The 18,065-nt window shown below is 32.5% G+C and overlaps 3 protein-coding genes across 7 annotated transcripts; 2 read left to right on the forward strand and 1 right to left on the reverse strand.

Moving 5' to 3' along the window:
• The first annotated feature begins 1,173 nt into the window (after nt 1–1,173).
• On the forward strand, nt 1,174–9,210 carry LOC128175205 (solute carrier family 22 member 5-like). 2 transcript variants are annotated; one of them, XM_052840654.1, is made up of 11 exons: nt 1,174–1,340; nt 3,605–3,702; nt 3,812–4,023; nt 4,831–5,061; nt 5,515–5,717; nt 6,203–6,490; nt 6,700–6,834; nt 6,976–7,061; nt 7,440–7,560; nt 8,748–8,820; nt 8,915–9,210. In XM_052840654.1, the coding sequence occupies exons 1-11, from the start codon at nt 1,282–1,284 to the stop codon at nt 9,101–9,103; spliced, it is 1,695 nt and encodes a 564-aa protein (XP_052696614.1). In that variant the 5' UTR covers nt 1,174–1,281; the 3' UTR covers nt 9,104–9,210. The 2 variants fall into 2 exon arrangements, with proteins under 2 accessions (XP_052696614.1, XP_052696615.1); XM_052840655.1 differs by lacking the exon at nt 8,748–8,820 and having other exon boundaries at nt 8,915–9,107.
• A 567-nt stretch (nt 9,211–9,777) lies between these two features.
• On the forward strand, nt 9,778–13,993 carry LOC128178444 (uncharacterized). 4 transcript variants are annotated; one of them, XM_052845607.1, is made up of 4 exons: nt 9,778–9,859; nt 11,229–11,370; nt 12,612–12,738; nt 13,533–13,993. In XM_052845607.1, exons 1-4 carry the CDS (start codon nt 9,857–9,859, stop codon nt 13,681–13,683), a joined length of 423 nt encoding a protein of 140 aa, XP_052701567.1. In that variant the 5' UTR covers nt 9,778–9,856; the 3' UTR covers nt 13,684–13,993. The 4 variants fall into 4 exon arrangements, with proteins under 4 accessions (XP_052701567.1, XP_052701568.1, XP_052701569.1 ...); XM_052845608.1 differs by having other exon boundaries at nt 12,615–12,738; XM_052845609.1 differs by having other exon boundaries at nt 12,612–12,763; nt 13,533–13,669.
• On the reverse strand, nt 13,710–17,934 carry LOC128178443 (purine nucleoside phosphorylase LACC1-like). Its single transcript, XM_052845606.1, has 2 exons — nt 17,804–17,934; nt 13,710–15,468 (listed from the first exon to the last, which is right to left on the reverse strand). Exon 2 carries the CDS (start codon nt 15,460–15,462, stop codon nt 14,260–14,262), a length of 1,203 nt encoding a protein of 400 aa, XP_052701566.1. The 5' UTR covers nt 15,463–15,468; nt 17,804–17,934; the 3' UTR covers nt 13,710–14,259.
• Nucleotides 17,935–18,065: the final 131 nt, after the last annotated feature.

Genomic DNA, 18,065 nt, shown 5'->3' on the forward strand with positions numbered 1-18,065 from the left:
AGACTGAGTAAAAAGGGCACTTTATGCTTAACGCAAATTTCCACAAAAATCATGACATCTTACACAGATCTTTCATTACAGGTAAGTGCAATTTCCTTACCAATTGACAGTCATTTGATTAAATGTGAGTAACATTAAGTAATTTGGGAGAGGAAATATTTCCGGACTAAGATTTTTCTCATATAAATCTGATGCGATCTTGCTCTTAAATTTTGGTTCAAAATAACTCCATACCCTTATCTTTTCGGCACTTCCTTTTGTAACATTTGACCAAGAAGCAATATTATGGTCCAGAATTTGATTTCAGATAGATTACCTCTGGCCTGGATATTTGACAAAAAATGTTTGAAGGTGCACTGCCCACCCTTTAAGCACTACAATTTTTCTTGTCTAGGACACGAATATTTTTAAAGGTCTGATATTACCTTAAACTTTAATCCTCAAACTTTGTTCAATGTTACTGCACACTGTTTAACATAAGTTTCTCTGAGGGCGAGCTGTGAACCAAATCAGGCCAAGGGAAGAGACAGTATGGTGTGGACTAGAGTTTTTCATGAATACAATTAATGATGACCATAAACTTGGTTTAGGTTACTTTCTTACCCTCTAGTTGAAGACACTAGTTAAAAGAAGCATTTTCTTGATTTGGCAAAATACAAATGGTTACGTTTTTATTTGAAAGGCTAAGTGGCCTCAAACTCTAAGTTAAAGAACAACAATAGATATAAGACATGCATTCAGTTATAGCTACCCAATATCTACTCATATATACTAAATTAACTGCCAGTGGATAAAGTTTTACAAATTGTAACTATACTATCTCAATTAAAACTCGCAATGGAACAGTAAAGATTAAGCGACATTAAATGACCTTATTCCTTAAACGAACTGAGGCAGTAGTTTATGTTCTAAAACCATTTGCTTTTCATAGTGCCCTGTTATTTATTGTAGATTTCTTTATTGAACAATTTGAAATACTATAACCTATCATAGTTATTCTATTAAACAGAAGATTGTTTTGTTTTTAGACCTTTAATGTTTCCTGTCGCTTAAATTATGCACTGTTTGTCAGGTGCAGCAGTGCGTTTCATCCTGTCTGCATTCTACCATGCTTCAATGACTTTTTACCTCACAATTTCAGAGGTTAGCTCATAAAAACATCTAGGACACAGTTGTCTCTAGTAAGGTCAGTGCACAGAGAATGAAGACATCACATAGTGTCAATTTCTAAAGGCATCAAACGTCGTGATATTTCTCAATCTTTTGAGATTTTGCTTGGAAATGGATTCGACCGAAAACACAAATAAGCAAGCCACAAAGAAACTGGATGACAATTATATGTGAGTTTTTCAGGATTGTTATTATTCGAAATTATACATGACTGTGTAAGAGCAGCATGAGGGTTGATAATATTTTAGCCATTTGATGAAATTAAAGAAGATTTATGTTAATGGTGCCATGTAAAGATAGTGTTATTCAATTGTTGTTGTTTTTTTCTTATTTTAAAGATTTTGTATACCTGTTTAGAGAGACATTGTTTTAAGATACATGCTATTTATCGGTAGTGTACGCCAACACAGTAAAAGTAAACGAATGATATATCTTAAAACATTTTGAATAGTCTCATTAAATATAAATTTACAGGCTGCTTTTTTATTTCTTTTTTTATATTGCTACGGAGTTCCCATTTTGTCATTTTTGTTTGTAAATGTACCTCTATATATTATCAATGTTTTTTCTTAATGAAACCTGCATACGGACACCGAGCTCATCATGTCTTGAAAACTGTTATGAAAATCTCTTTTAATCAAATCTTAACAATTTGATAATCATTTTTTATAGGAGTACCATTCGTTATCGTTTTTCGTTATTAGAATAATGAAATCAATCAATCAATTGCATTGTTCATGAGTATGTTTATCAGATATGTGAGTGAATGAGCGAGTGTGTTGTTAAAACTGATGGGGTCAATGGTTGGAAATTAGTATTCAGAGTTTATATAGGCCTTTAAAACTTAATTTATTATTCAGTCAGATCTATTAAGCTTAATTAAAAGTACTAAATGGATGCTTTAACGTGATAAAGATTTTGAATAAAAGTAAAATTACTTTTTCGTTCGATTCTTTTTTATATAATTAATCATACATTTTTTTTTTTTGCTCTTGCATAAAAGCATTTATCATAATATTTCGATTGAAAAAAGGAGAACTTGCTTATCGTGACATGCATTGCAGGTCGATACGATTAATTTCGACTTTGTTTATTTCAATACAGTTCAGTTAAAGTTCTTTCTCCTCTTTAGAAAGTGATTGTGACGTCAGGGATCACGTTGGCATTTTAGATTTGTTGTCGTCTGGGTTTGTTTAATTTCAAAATTCACTACAGTAGCGTATGTTTTATTTGACTTATTTCATGCGTGAAGTTCCTAAAAATCATTTAAAATCCATTCTTAACTGGTCTCACGAGAAAGTGAAATTGGTAGCAATATGCAATTTACAAAGACTTGTAGGAACGATTCTGACGACAGAAAACTCAATATGTCAAATGGAGCAGTAGTTTGAATTTCTTTCATCGCCCAGACCATGTCGTTAGAGCACGCGGTTCTTGTTGGTGAGCTGCGCTTGCTATAATCCATTTTTATATTCCTTGAAAGGTGAAATATTATTTCACATGCTTAGAATGTTATTCATAATCTTTCTGGGTAAATAGGTTGATGTTGAAAGACATAAAGGTCCTTGAATCACCAAAGAAAGCATTTCATTGAATACACTTAACCAAGACCACAAATATTAACGACATCATGATTTTATATTGCTGTTAGACAAGATTTTTGACAAAGTGTTTCATATCACTGACCAAGAGCGCATATAATGGTCTCAAAGCGGTAATACATAAATAGTTCATACAAAAAGACATCAGTCTGAATATTTAAACAATAAAATGCTTTCTTTGGTGATTCATTCTGGATATGAAGGTAGCGACATTGCAGAAAAATTACATTACCCGCGTTAGCGGATTATGTAAAAAAAATTCTGCACTGTTCGCTACCTCAATTCATAACCTGCATGAATATCAAAGAACACATTTTATTGTTTAAATTAACATCTTTCTTTTAACCAATTAATAAATTGATTAAGAAAAGTAAGTAAAATTTACCAAATTACTGATAATGTACAAAAGTATGTTAGCTAAAGAAAACAGCCAAATTGTCTCCTGTGAGGCTTTGAGTCTGACATTATCATAATTAATTCGTGCGGTCAGTGATTTTTCTTAGGTCGCTGTAGGTTTCGACCAATCGATAAACAAAGCGTGTCAATTTCAGCCCTGTCAGTTTCTTATCAGTTTCAGCCGCTGTAGATTTCGACCAATCGATAAACGGGGCGTGTTGATTTTCAGTCTGACTGTTTCTATAGAGCTATGGATTAACTATACGTTTCCGAAAGAAATAGAGGGAATAAAACTTGGCAGATGTAAATATATAAATATAAGCATTAAATGCTTAATTTTATTCGTGATACCAACTACTCTGATGCATGACATTTTTAATTTACAATTTATTATTGTATTGGGATCTGCCATCATAAAAGTTGTTTTTTTTTTACAGTTACGGCCGTTGGGGCATCTATCAAGTAGTCCAAGCTGCCATTGTCTTCTACAACATATTGCCTACAGCATTTCAGTTACTTATCGGAGTTTTCATTGGTCTTCACATAATTTTTACTTTTATAATTCTCTTCAGTATTGATCAATCAGTTTTAATCAGTTTTAACGTACAAATAATTGTATTTTTAAAACTGTACATCTCTTTTAGGGTATAGACCTTCCTTCCAGTGTTCAGCAAGCAGTGCTTTCGAAAATGAAACCTTTACAAGAAACAACTCCTATTATGTTACTTATGACAAATGTCATATGAAAGTGTTTTATAATGACTCAAGTCAAAACAAAATTACACTGGTCAAAGACAGTGCATGTACTGAAGGGTATCAGTACAGCCTTGACAAATACAGTACCTATGTCACAGAGGTAATTCTCAATTTATTCAGGCTTAATCAAGGATCCACTGTGACCCTATTCTTTTATGTAAGAACTAATAAGATATTGCAAACGTGAGTTTATCAGTATTGTGTTGGGACAAAAATCGAACAATATGATAATTGATCTCTCGATACGGGATTCAGGATATAGTTCAAAACATATTACATTTTTGTAGGATAGTATTCATTACGTAGTTGTTAATAGTCAAGAATTAATTCAGCATAGAAATATAAATATGAAAGTTAATGAAATGTTAAATAATATAGTCTGCCTACACAAAAATTTGAAATAATAGTACTGTTTATAGTCTGTCCCAGTATATTTATGCAACACATTTGGACAATTTTTAATAAAAATGCACATACCTGTGAAAAAAGTGCAATTGAAATAATTGGAAAAGATAATTTCCAAGATAATTTCCTTTACACATCATCTTTTACTCGGAAAAATTCACAGGAACGAAATCAAATTCCTTACGGAAATTTATAATGGGGAATGTTTACATCTTTTCTCGAATCGGAATATACTTGGAATACATCGCGCTATTTTTGAACGCTATCATCCGGGCTTGCTGCAATACAAAATCCCCCGTAGACATAACATTTTTTAGCATTGTATTGAAACCTGTTAAGCTAACATGGGCGTTTCGACTGAGAAATCTTGGAAAATTTTCATACTTTTGAATAAACATCGTTTTTGAACCATGAGGTATTTATAAATATCAAGCAATTAAGCAAAATGTGAATCCAGGATATCTTGGAACAGAGTATAATAATGATACGTTACTTTTTTCAGATGGATCTTGTCTGCGACCAAGCGTATCTTGGTGAGCTGGTGCAGACCCTTATCATGGCAGGACAGTTGTTTGGAGCAGCCATTGCATCGTCGCTCAGTGATAGATTTGGCAGAAAAACTGTTCTATTGGCATCTCATCTATTAACGTTAGCCTTTGGATTTGGTGTGGCCTTTTCACCCAATTATATGGTTCTGGCAATCCTGAAATTCATACTTGGTGTTTTGCAACAGGTAATGCGTACTGCATGCAAGTTAATGTCGTGTAAAAGATTTTGGTTGATTTTGGTTTGATTTTGGCATTGCGCTGTTTCTGTTACTTATATGAACAAGGTGGTATGGGACATCTGTCGATAATAATGTAAATCAAAATACATTATAATTAAAATACTTTAACCGGTTTAAATTATTTTTCAATTTTACAGTATTTAACCAAAACATACATTAAATTTTATTTGAAAACTTAAGGTAAAATTTTGGAATCCCAAGCAAGGTTCGAATTCATGACTTACAGGTTTGTAGTGAGCACTCTCATCCACTGCGCTACGGTGATAAGTGACAACTTTGGGGCAATTGCTTGTTATAAGATTAAATTTGATTTTATTGTTTATTTCGATAAATTGATCGTCACAACATGGAAGTGTCCCATACAACCTTAACAAGTTATAACGCATTTGGTTGTTTAAGGGTATGGTTGTGTCCAATGCAGTGCTGGGATTGGAGTTATTTCCAGAAAAAACACGTTTCTACGGAGGATCAGTAGGACTTTTCTTTTGGTCAACGGGACTGGTTTTAATGGCTCCTATAGCATATCTGATGAGAAATTACTCATGGAGATATCTTCAAATAGTTCTGACTTGTTTCTCGCTGTTTAGTCTAATCCAATTTTGGTAAGCTTTCTTTCTCTCATTTTCTTTACAGTCTTTCAATACAAGTTTATACTTAACCATGATAGTAACAGAATTACAGTTGGTAAGTATGCAGAGCTTTTTCAGACGTCCAAAAATGTGTGTGTGTTTTACATATTGCTGGTGGTTTTTTTTTAAATCTCTATTATGTCATTTTAATACAAGACAATAGAAAGTAAAATTAATATTTTTTGCTAATAGTGGAATCATTAGATTTCTTGGTGGCTCAATTTTCGTGGAATTCGTGGGTACCTCTCATCCACGAATTAACATCCTCCATGAATTAATAAATTAGGGTAATAAAGTCATATTTCTTTTGAATGTTTTAGAGAATACACGAAATTACATCCCAACGAACCTGTAAAATTTAAGCAAACCACAAAAAATGGCCCCCACGAATTTGAATGATTCCACAGTATAAGATTTATTTAAATAATGATTACGATGTCAACTGTAATCAAATCTAGGGTCCAAGACGAATCATTAAGGTGGCTGGCAGCAAACGGTAAAATGGAAGCCGCTGATAAGGTCATACAAAAAGTGGCAAGATGGAATAAAATTAATTACGAGGATCTTAAGAAAATAGTTGATAAAAGGATGGCTGTCTTCGAAAAGGAGACCGATGATGTAGATGCAAACAAACCGACGGCAGAGGATACAATACCAAGGGAGCTAATTGTGGAAAAATATTCCATTTTTACAATTCTTAAGAATAGAAACATTTTGTTGATATCTATGGTCATGTGGTTTACATGGTGAGTGAACACTGATTAAAATTTGTAATGTATATTACTGATACTGTCACAATTTTTAGCAGTAGACAATAATGGGAAATTATTTTCACAGATATAATTTTACATAAAGTCATAATCTATAAATATGAATGACACTGTAAGTCATTGCGTAGCTCTTTTTATTCCTTTGATTAGACACGTTAATAATTATGGCACTATTATGCATTTAGGGTGACCAATACCGTAACCTATTTTGGACTGACCTTGACATCAACGTCTTTGGCGGGGGACCGATTTCTTAATTTTTTCCTGTCTTCAGTTGTTGAATATATAGCAGTGATAGTAGAGCATTTAACATTACTTTAGTAAGTGATTTTCGGATTGACTAAGTTAGATAGACGGATAGATGGATGGATGAATGGATGGATGTACGGATCTGTACTGCAATATGTTACTATTATAATAATACGTTTAACTTTGTAATGATAGCGATTTCATCATTTTAGTCTTGGTAGAAGAACAAGTACAATCGTATTTCATGCTGTTTGCGGGGTGTCATTAGCTTTAGCTACTTTGTTGAATCATTTTTCAGGTATGTATTAGGATTTGGCATAATGTGGTTACATTTTTTTTTGTTCCCAGATATCGGTCATATTTGAAAAAGGAATTTATAGTAAGATCATATGACAAATTATGTGCTTTGGAAAAAGACGATATCATAATAATTTGATGATATTTTTTTTAAGAAAAGTATTAATATTCTACGCTAAATTCTTTATATCCGCATACCTGTGTTTAACAAATAACAATTCTATGTGATATTTAAAGTTTCGCTCTCTCTTTTTAAATATTATTGATACTTTGAAAAGCAATTTACTAATAATGGATGGAGGGTAATGTAAGGGGCAGGTAAATATCACACAATATTTTCTAAACATATAGTAGCAGGGAAATGTTGATATTTTTCCAGACGGTGATAGCAGTATACAGTTGGCCTCAGTTGTGAGTACATTTGTTGGAAAATCGGCCATTACAGGATCGTTCAGCATTCTCTTCATTTACACTCCAGAGTTATATCCAACAAACCTGAGGTACATATACATTTATTGTCTATTAACAAAATTGATATAATATCTAATAAAAATGTCATAGAGTATGCAAGTTTAAGAACTGCAGTTACAACCAGACTGCATAAACAAGATATATACTTACCAAACTTACAGAACACAATACAATATGGACCAATTATCCCTAATCATATTCTATTGTTTATTAATACTTGTTAAGATTGTAAACCCATGTACAATATACTATCAGACAAAAAAGAGAAATATGTACATCTATATCAAAATGGAGAGAAAGGGTTACAACTATTCACAACTTCTTTGAATAAAATTTTTGAACTCCCTTTTAAGTGTACACAGGAATCAAAACTATATTGGCTGCAAGATCAAATACTTCATAGGATTGTCCCTACAAATAAATATCTTTTAAATATAAAAAAGCAGAGTCTGCTGTTTGCACCTTTTGTAAAACAGATGAAGAAAGTATTAGTCATTTATTTTATGAATGTAATATAGTAAAAGAATTTTGGTGTGATGTTGAAGAGTGGATTTTTACACAGCTTGAAATCTCGATTACATCTGATATTCAATCAGTTCTTTTTGGAAAATATAAAAATAAAGAAAGTTATAAATTTTTTAACCTGATAGCTCTTATTGTGAAGCATTATATTTTTTCATGTAAATATAAAAGTAATCCGATGCCAAATATACATGCCTTGAAAAGGGTCATAACAGAAAAAATCTTAACTGAAAAATATTTACTGTTGAAAGGATGTAAATATAAGGAATACGAACGCCACTGGCTGAATATCTATGAAAAATTGTAGTTATATGAACAAGTTTAATTTTTCTGGTTTTTTTTTTTTTTGTTTTTCTGATCTCTGTGAACCCTCATATCATTTCAATTGTCCTCCGTATAGCATAGTCGTTACATGTATTGTAATCCACCGGCATAAATTCTCTCTCTCTCTCTTTCTCTCTCTCAAAATCAACTTCACTTCATATGAAATATATAAAATTGTACTATTAAGTAGAAATAGCCTAAAGACTATGTAATTTGTTTCTACAAATGTTCCAATTACCTATTATGTCATATATGTACATATGTTGTGAAATGAAAAACCCAATAAAAAATGTCTCTTTCCTCAAATTGATATACGAAATGTTTAATTTTCAAAAGTTACTAAGAACTGAAATGTCTTTTCTCTCATAAGAAATGCAGGCATCGGGTTTTCTTCAGCATTTTCACGGCTAGGAGCTATCATTTCTCCTTTTGCGGGAACACTGGTATGTAGTCAGTTTCACGCTGATAGTCTTACAAAATGGTATATATGGAGAATAACAGAACAAATAACATCTGATGTATACTTGATTCTTTTAGGCCGAAGAAATTCCTTGGGCTCCAGGAACTATATTTTCCGCAATGTGTTTCATAGTGACATTCATCATCTTGTTTGTGCCGGAAACACGTGGTGTAGAACTTCCTCAGAATCTACTGGAGGTAAAAGAGTGGTACAGTAAGAATAGAGGCCTACAAAATCAAAATAAAATTGAAACTACAAAGCTCTAGATTTTGTCTACTTCTGTGTGTTTTGAAAATCAAAACATTGTATATACATTGTTTAAAACTAAGATTGTTTGTAAATTGATATTTAAGACAAATAAACGTTGCCTTAAACTTGCAGTAGTTTTATTTGAGTATTTTTTTATTTGTATGTACGTGAAAGTACGCTACTCTGGGTTTTAAATGCATATTCTAGACTTTCCAAGCATAAATTAGAAAAATATCAGTGTACCATTGTTTTAAAGGACAGTACCTATTTACTGCTTTGATTTACATAAAACTGAATAAAATTCTCAATAATAATTTGATACATAAACAAAACCCATCCTCTCAGGAAATTCTACTTAAAATTTATTCATTATTGAGGTCTTTATTCCCTAATATTTGCTTGCAAGAAGAAATGAAATAAATCATAACACATTGATTTTGATTTGTGACCTTTCAAAATGTGGATCTACATCGGGTTATTTTTTTAGAAGCAGTATGAGAATGAAATATGCATACCAATTAGATCCAAATACACTAAAGAGTTTTTCGACATGCTCAGAACTTTCTGTCGCATACGAAGCACTTTTCAGATACTGAGACTGCTTGGCGAAAAGAACAATAATTTAAACAGGAGAAAACTAGGTTTTGAATGGATGTTTGTTTACACTATCCTAAGTGTGTTGTAAAGAGGAGTGTTTTCCCGTCGCATGGCCGACAAAACACGGAAGCTACTAATGAGATACAAATGGTGAAGGTGATTTTTTCATCGTCATGGTAAATTCAATTGTTTTATTTTTTCTACAGTATTGACTGTAATGAAAACTGTAAAATGCAGCTTATAACCCAGTTACGTGATTATATTATTATACAATTATATAATTACATGACAAATTGTACAAAAAGGTCGAAATGAATACCTCCTCTCAATATACAATGTACATGTACTTGAAGTGTAACTAATTGGAATAGATTTTGTTAAACATCCAGCAAAGATATTTGTTCATAACACTGAGGCGTCGACCGCGTTTTGACCATGGGTTTCGAGTTTGGGCTATCGTTCAGATTAGGGTTACTTGTACTGTACCAGCACTTTTTAGGCTCAAATTAGGGATTTTTTTGTTTATTTTTTTTTTAGATTTTGTATCGGAATGACAGGCCGACAGGAAAGAGCTCTGTCATTCAGTCAACTAAATATAACCTCAAATGTCTGGAAAGTTGACTAAACAGCAAAATTAAAACCCAGTCACCTGTCATTTACCTGTTGTCGCCTGTTGGTTATACCTTTCAAGCACTTTACGGTACGCGTAACCTCTTTTACCATCGAAAAGTTTTTCAAGGTCTAGCAGTGCCAGCTCTTTGACTCTCAAATAAGAAGGTATCTGCCTTGGTTATAGCAGATCGTTACCACCCAATCTAAAGATTCAGTTTGAAATGGGTATAAATGGTATTAAACGTTGTAAGATTATATACACAATGATATATAATCGAGCATCCACCTACTTTTCTACAGTATTATTTTCTATATATTTTATTCCGTTGTACCGTAGGTGAGCCTTGCCATCCTGTTCGAGCTTTTATGACATTATGATAAAATGAAGCTTTGTAGGAGTATGTTATACGATTTAAAAGAAAAGAAAAAGTAAACCTAGTAAGTCGTTGAAATTTTTTTACACAGAATGATGCAATCCTCAGGGTTATTTTTCTTAATTTGTGCATGAATCCATCACATCAATCTACATTTGTAGTGCTCCAAACATGTAGCAGAATTTGGTGCATTTTGATTTTTTGAGATTGAGCCCAACTAAAAAAAGACAGTAAAATTTAGGTTTTTTGTATATTAGGTAGAAAATTATACTTCTAGTCACATATTAAAATTTAAGGAAAATGGCTATAGTATTATTTTTTAAATCTGCGTCGACGTGCGAAAAATGACAATTGCCTAATTCCTATAGTAAATATACCTGTATTTTGAGATGGCTTATAAAAAGAACCAGATAGTCAATTTCCTTTAAATTTCGCAAAAATACTAATGTTTGTGTAAATTGGTTAAAAAAATAAAAAGCTTTGCTACTGTAGTTTTTTTCGCAAAAAACAAAACAACAAAACAAATCGACATCATTAATTGAATTCTCTTTCTTTTTAGGCTGGACAATATTTGGATATTTCAGACGAAGTACTACAAATGCATAATGAAATTAGAGAGAATGGGAAATATAACTACATGATATGTAAGATTAATCGTGAACGGTTGGTTATTGAACATATTGAACAACTCGACGACTTAGGTACGTTGTATCAGTCTTATTGAGTTAACGTAGGAAAGACTCTCTGATAATTTGAACACATCATTTGCATTTTAACTAAAGATTAATAAAACACTGATTACGAATTAAAATAGTTATATATATATATATATATATATATATATATATATATATATATATATATATATATATATATATATATATATATATATATATATATGTGTGTGTGTGTGTGTGTGTGTGTGTGTGTGTGTGTGTGTGTGTGTGTGTGTGTGTGTGTGTGTGTGTGTGTTGCCTGCAACTGTAGGCTATTTGTTTTAGGTAAAGAATTGCTAAAATTATTACAAGAAAATTTGATATCCAGTTTGAAGTGGGGAAAAAAGTGAGATTATTAGTATACAATTATTTAATGCTTGAGCAGTCAATAGACCAGACTATTTTTCCCGAGGTGCAGGGAACAGCTCAGTATGATCTATAGCCCGAGGCCAACGGCCGAGGGCAATAGATCATACTGAGCTGTTCCCTGCACCAAGGGAAAAAATTCTGGTCTATTGACTGTTCAAGCATTAAATAATTGTTTTATTACCTAATTCCCTTTTTAGTTTTCGGGGTTTACAATTTGCATATTGCAGATGGTTTTCGTGCCATTATGCAAAATAATAGTAAGATTTTTTTCATCTTTTACATGCACAGAACCTGTTGCATGCATTACAACATCTCAATTTAATATTAGTTTACACAAAGAAGGGGGAGTCTTAAACCCATTAGATTTTAAATAGTCTTTTACCTTATTTGAGGCTTTAAAACTGTTGGTTATTTGATACTCCATTTTGATAACATTGAATTTGGTTTCACTAAGTACTAAAAACAGCGTCTACGTACGTAAAGGAATATACATTCCCTGAGAACTATCGAAAGGATGTAACATTAACATACCCGCGTTCTGAAATACGTTGCCGGTCCAATAGATCGCAGTCTATTGACCGGCGGTCTAATAGATCGCAGTCTGTTGACCGGCAGTTCAAAATAGACGCAAATATTTATGTTGTAATAAACAACAAAATCCTTTGATTAGGTAATAATACTGTATAGTCTCACTTATGTTTTATTATCATTCATTAGTGTTTAAAAAAAAATCAAAAAGCATTTTTAAACTAACAATTTATTTTTAAATTATTTAGTATTACATATCTTAACATGTAAATCAGCTTTTTTACGTCATCGATAAAAGTAAGTTGTGGTTACATATATATATTTCATAGAAGGAAATCAGCCTTACCAAGCCTTCCTGAGAACTTTATCGGCCAAACAGGAATTTAGATACGGATTTGTCGTCTACAACTTAAACAAAGACAATAACCTCTTACGGAAAACTGTGGGAGTCATGTGGCAAGGAAACGCATTTTTTAAAGATGTATAAAAAGTATTTTGATGCATCGTATAAATTAACTCGATTAAAGCTGCTTGGTCCGATTTTATATCAAATTTTAGGCACGCTTTTAAACGATGGCTATGCTTAGTATATGTATAATAATAGACATTGCAGTAGTTTTACCCGTCAATTATGCCAAATTTCAATGAAGAAAAATACGTACAAAATTTGCTAACAAAACAAACGACATTAAAAGGTACCGCGTTATTTCGCCTCATGTTAAATTTCACCCCTGACGACGGGACGGGTATGGTTGTATTACTTTGACATCGCTTTAAATAAAGGTCGAAATGATCAGACAATTACAAATAAACATGTGTACGTTTTGTTCGCTAATATTTCCAAAGTCTGCTTTCTTTACAATCGATGCATAGCATGCGGGTTGAATAACCCCAATCATTCGGGGGACGAAACCAAGCGGTTTCCTTTTCTAAACATTCCCGTGATGCATTTTGGTTTGTTTTTTCGTTTGCCCAAAGATAAATTATTTTTATTTACTTTGAATATTTCTAACTTTGAAAGGAGACTGATTCTGCTGGTGTAAATAGGAGAAAGTCCATAACTTTCTAAGATGAATGATTTGTATGGAAACAATTTTGATACTGTAATTACAAAAAAATCGGACCAAGCAGCTTTAATGATTTTATATTATAAATAAGATTTGAAAAATCTAAGAAAATATATAATCATTTTATGAGCGCATGTTCGATTATATCTTGATTTATAATCTTGTGTTCACTTTTTGTCTAAGGTTACCAACATTTCAGATGAAGAAGAAATTCAAACAAACCGCATCAACTCTCAAAGACGTTCTTTCTGCGGATTTATTCCTGGAAGCCATCACAGAACTAAGTCTTAGTAGCATATGCATTGAATCCGGTTTTAGAAAATTCGGTGAATGAGTAAATGATTAATTTAGTTGTGTTCAATCAAATTGTTGAATAGGTTTTTTCTCAGTTTCATGAATGAAGCTGTTGCGTGTATTTCCTGTTAAAAAGTTAAGATTGTGGAAAATCTTAACTGCAAAATTAAAGCCACCGTAAGACTCAAATTGGAATTTAAAAGACTTTTATAAAATTGTATTTTTTTTGGAGAAATGTTTATTAATAAATCATTAATTAACTTATGAATCATGACGACTACATAAGGTCTTTTAAACAGCTGAATATAACTGTATAAGATAATATGTGTAAAACGTTCATCATAATAGTACTTATCAAAAATTTAAGTTTATCTAGCCATTGAATTTTTTCTACAATGTTATTTTAAATATGTCTCTGAATACAACATAGCAAAGGTTATGTCAGTGCATGTACATGCATGATAACATTATGATACATTATGTACTTTGCAGCATTGTAACAATAAACATGAAAACGATTCTTTCTCTGTTGGAATATAAAAACCAAAAATGTGTTGCATATTTTTTCAAAATTCTAAAAGACACTGTTACATTAGTCAGTATTTCAACTAAATCTTTAGTTTGACCTTAGTCCAATGAAACCAATCTGGTTTCCGAATGGCCGCCCGTCTCTTCGATAAGAGAAGAGCTGATTCGGGTTCTCCACCGTACATGGGCAAGTGGTCGTGTTATCAATGTGTTCCGGCAAAACACCTTCTTCCTCTAACAGAGTACGAATAGCAAGCTTAAGATCTATCGTGGGATTTCTATCCAAGCCTTTGTTAAGGACACATTGAGGGTTGATGTTCTCAAATTGTTGGATGTCGTCTTTACCAAACTCAAAACAGTTCTTGCAAATTGATGGCCCCATTACAACTACTATATCTTCTAGTTTACTTCCAAACTTCCCGTGCATACTTCTCACTGTCACTGATGGGATCTTTGCTACTGTGCCTTTCCACCCTGAATGAATGGCAGCAAAGACGTGTTGTATGGGGTCTGCAAAGAGGATGATAACGCAGTCTGCGCCAGGGGCTGCGCATGTGACGTTCGATTTATTGCTGATTACGCCATCATAGCCTCCATCAGGAGGATCTGTTCCTATTTCATAAACCGTATTCCCATGAACGGCTTTTGCAATATAAAGTGTCTCTACGTCAAATCCCGCTTTAGATGCAAGACGACGCCTGTTTTCTTCTATCAAAACTAGTGGGTCTCGTTTGGCCGTCGTATAAAGCACGTTTAAAGATTTCATACCAGGAATGGAAGAAAGACCCCCTGTTCTTGTGCTAAATCCATGATAAAACAAGTCATCAGGTATCAGGGTTGACCGAAGTATTTTCACCTCGTCTGAAGCCTTCCGTTTTCTTAGATAGTCCTTGACCTTTTGAGTAATGTTCTCCAGGGTTGCGCTCTTCGAACTCTTGTCTTCACCGATCGACACAATGCTCCACTGCACTGCTGGTGTGAACATGACCTGACACAGAAAAGTTACCTCTTGCTTACGCTTGCAGATAACCTTAATTTCTGGACACATAACTTCGTCAAGCTTGTTTTTAGCTGTAAGAAACCCAGAAATAAAGTCTTGGTCTGATATTTCTATAACTTTTTCTGTGAACTTGCCTCTGGGCATGTTTGAAATGAAATCTGGGACGGTGTCTGAAGTTAACAAGATGCAAACATCTACATTCACGCTTTGCTCCTCGTCCAAAACACGAGCAACTTGCTCGCTGTCCTTCTCAGCGAAATCGTCTGACAACAACACTACTCCCAAAGTCATGGTGCCCTGTAAAAAGAAATGTGCATGAAAAAAAAATAAACGTACATGTGAAACGTCGTGTTTTAATTGTTTTTCATTAAACTACAAATATCATATTGTAAAATATTAATCATGTACAGTGTAACAAAGAAATAAAGCATCGTCGGTATATAAATTCATCTTGCTTAGTGACATGATCAAATCCTGTACTTATCTATAAATCATGCCCAAAGTTAACGTTTTCTCAATAGATTTTTTCTCGCACCAACCAGTCATTTATACCAGTTATATCTTTAAAGGGGTACGGTCATGATTTGGGTCAAAAATTATTTTTCCAATTTTAATGTTCCCAATGCTTCCGTAAGGCCTTTTTGATAGGCAATCAAAATTTTAGTGTCATTTGTTGAGTCATAACTTTCAATTATTTGCTATGTAAACAAAGCTTTTGTTTACATTTTGAATGTTGAAGTGAAATTTCCAGTTTCAGACCTTCAATGAATGTTTTTAACGTTAAGAACTGTTTATTTTTGCTTAAAATGAACTAGAAAATAGACAAATCACATTGAAAAAGATTTTTTAATAGTATATTTAACCTATGTAAACAAAAACAGGGCACGAGCCTTGTTTACATGACAAAGAATTGAGAGCGCTACATCTTGCTTACAACTCGGCAACTGACTCTCAAATTTCATTTGATCGTTATAAATGCATTCCTAAAACATTGTAATAAATAAAAAAAAAAGAAAGATAGAATTTGAGCAAAACCTTTTAAATAAAGCTTGGTAATTATAATCCAAGTTCACATTTGAATAATTTCATTAATAAAAAAAAATAATTATAAGATTAACGGACAGCCATACATGTGTAACGTATTACGTTTTTGTTTTACTTGCGACAAATTTGTAAGAAATTTCAGTCATGTGGAATAGTTTTGAATAACCACTAACGAAGAGCTAGGATTCATATAAACCATTAACTAAATTTAATTCATTTTCATTTATATTTCTTTAATTATAATTTTCTGTCACAATATTGAAAATTTAATTAGTCAATGATTAATTGGCATGTATTTATAGATCCTCTGTTGAACGAACAGCTTTTCTTTAAAACCATTTTTTTCCCTTTATCATACATGTAAGTCTTGATCGTCTTTTAAGAAAAAAATATAAAATTACTTTTAATTAATTAATTGTTACTGACCAAAGTTAAAGTATGCAGTTCTACACGATATATATCTGCTTTTGAGTAGTTACAGAGAGTGAAACACTCACTCACTGTGTCGTATATTCTCGGTATGATGTACAGCTATTTAGTGCATGAATTATTTTCGTGATCGACTAGTTAAAACTTACACTATTTTTTTTTTTACAAAGAGAGACATATATACATGTATAAATGCTATATAATGGCTGCATTCTTTTTTCTATATATCCTTGTGTGTCCGTATTTCGACAGTCTTAATCTATAGGTCCTCTTTTCAGATAAAATGAGCAATAATTTTAAAATCTAAGACATTTATCATGAATATCAATCATAGCTTGCTGTGTTAACAGAATTTGATTAACCTTTTTACATTTTGTAATTTCAATATACAAAGTATTAATTCATCAACAAAATTACGAGGGCCGCCATTTCTGGGTCCTAAATTCGACGATTACTCGACATTGTCGTGTAAGGTCCTTGCAGACGATACACCATGTGTTTCGTCATAGTGTTTATATATTTTTGTGATACGATGATTTAAATTCAGGGTAATAGTGGATTAACAAAATTTGCTGGGGTTTTTTTGTGAGGAAAAATTCATCAATTAATTTCTTACTTGTTTGAAGTCATTTTAAAAATACTGGGCTAATTGATTGCTAGTCTATCATAGTATCATATGCATACAAAATTTCTCTTATTCCTGCGAAAACGAGCGAGATGTAAACAAAAGATAAACACCGTCGAAATTTGGACCCCGCTGATTTTAGGACCTTCGACTATAATATTAGACTGGGTACATATCAGCCAAGAATAGCTGCATATGCCTTTAAATATATGGCCCAAATATATATAATCCGCAATTAATGCTCATGTACAATTTATAAATGATCGATATACCCATGCAGAGATATAATTACATAACCTAGCCTTACTTTAAATTCTTCACACTGGGATCACATAGTTCACCAAAATTTGAATTTTACAGAGAGGGTCCGACCCACCCCATTCACAACTCCAAATACATGTACTACATGTATATATATAATCATATACATCATCATCAGGTATCTAGCCTGCACGTACATGTACTAAAGTAGTATTGACAGTACTGAAATACATTTCATGCAATAATTTGAAGACATGTGGAAAGTTGCCAGACCTTTTATATTCTAATACTCCTACATTAAGGATTTTCCCTTGGGTAGTTACCCGAAAACGTACGATCAATTCAACCTGAAGTGAAAGTATATCAACTTCGAACAGCAGAAGGGAAGTCCCTTATTATGCAACGTCGTACTCGATTCGCAACATTTGTAGATATTATTGATTTTTATCTACCCTTAATGTTTCCAATATATTCATTGATTATTGTCCATTGTTACTATTTATTTACAAAATTGTTCTCTTAAATTGAGTATTGT

The sequence above is a fragment of the Crassostrea angulata genome, chromosome 3 (assembly GCF_025612915.1).
Source record: "Crassostrea angulata isolate pt1a10 chromosome 3, ASM2561291v2, whole genome shotgun sequence".
NCBI classification, from domain to species: Eukaryota; Metazoa; Mollusca; class Bivalvia; order Ostreida; family Ostreidae; genus Magallana; species Magallana angulata.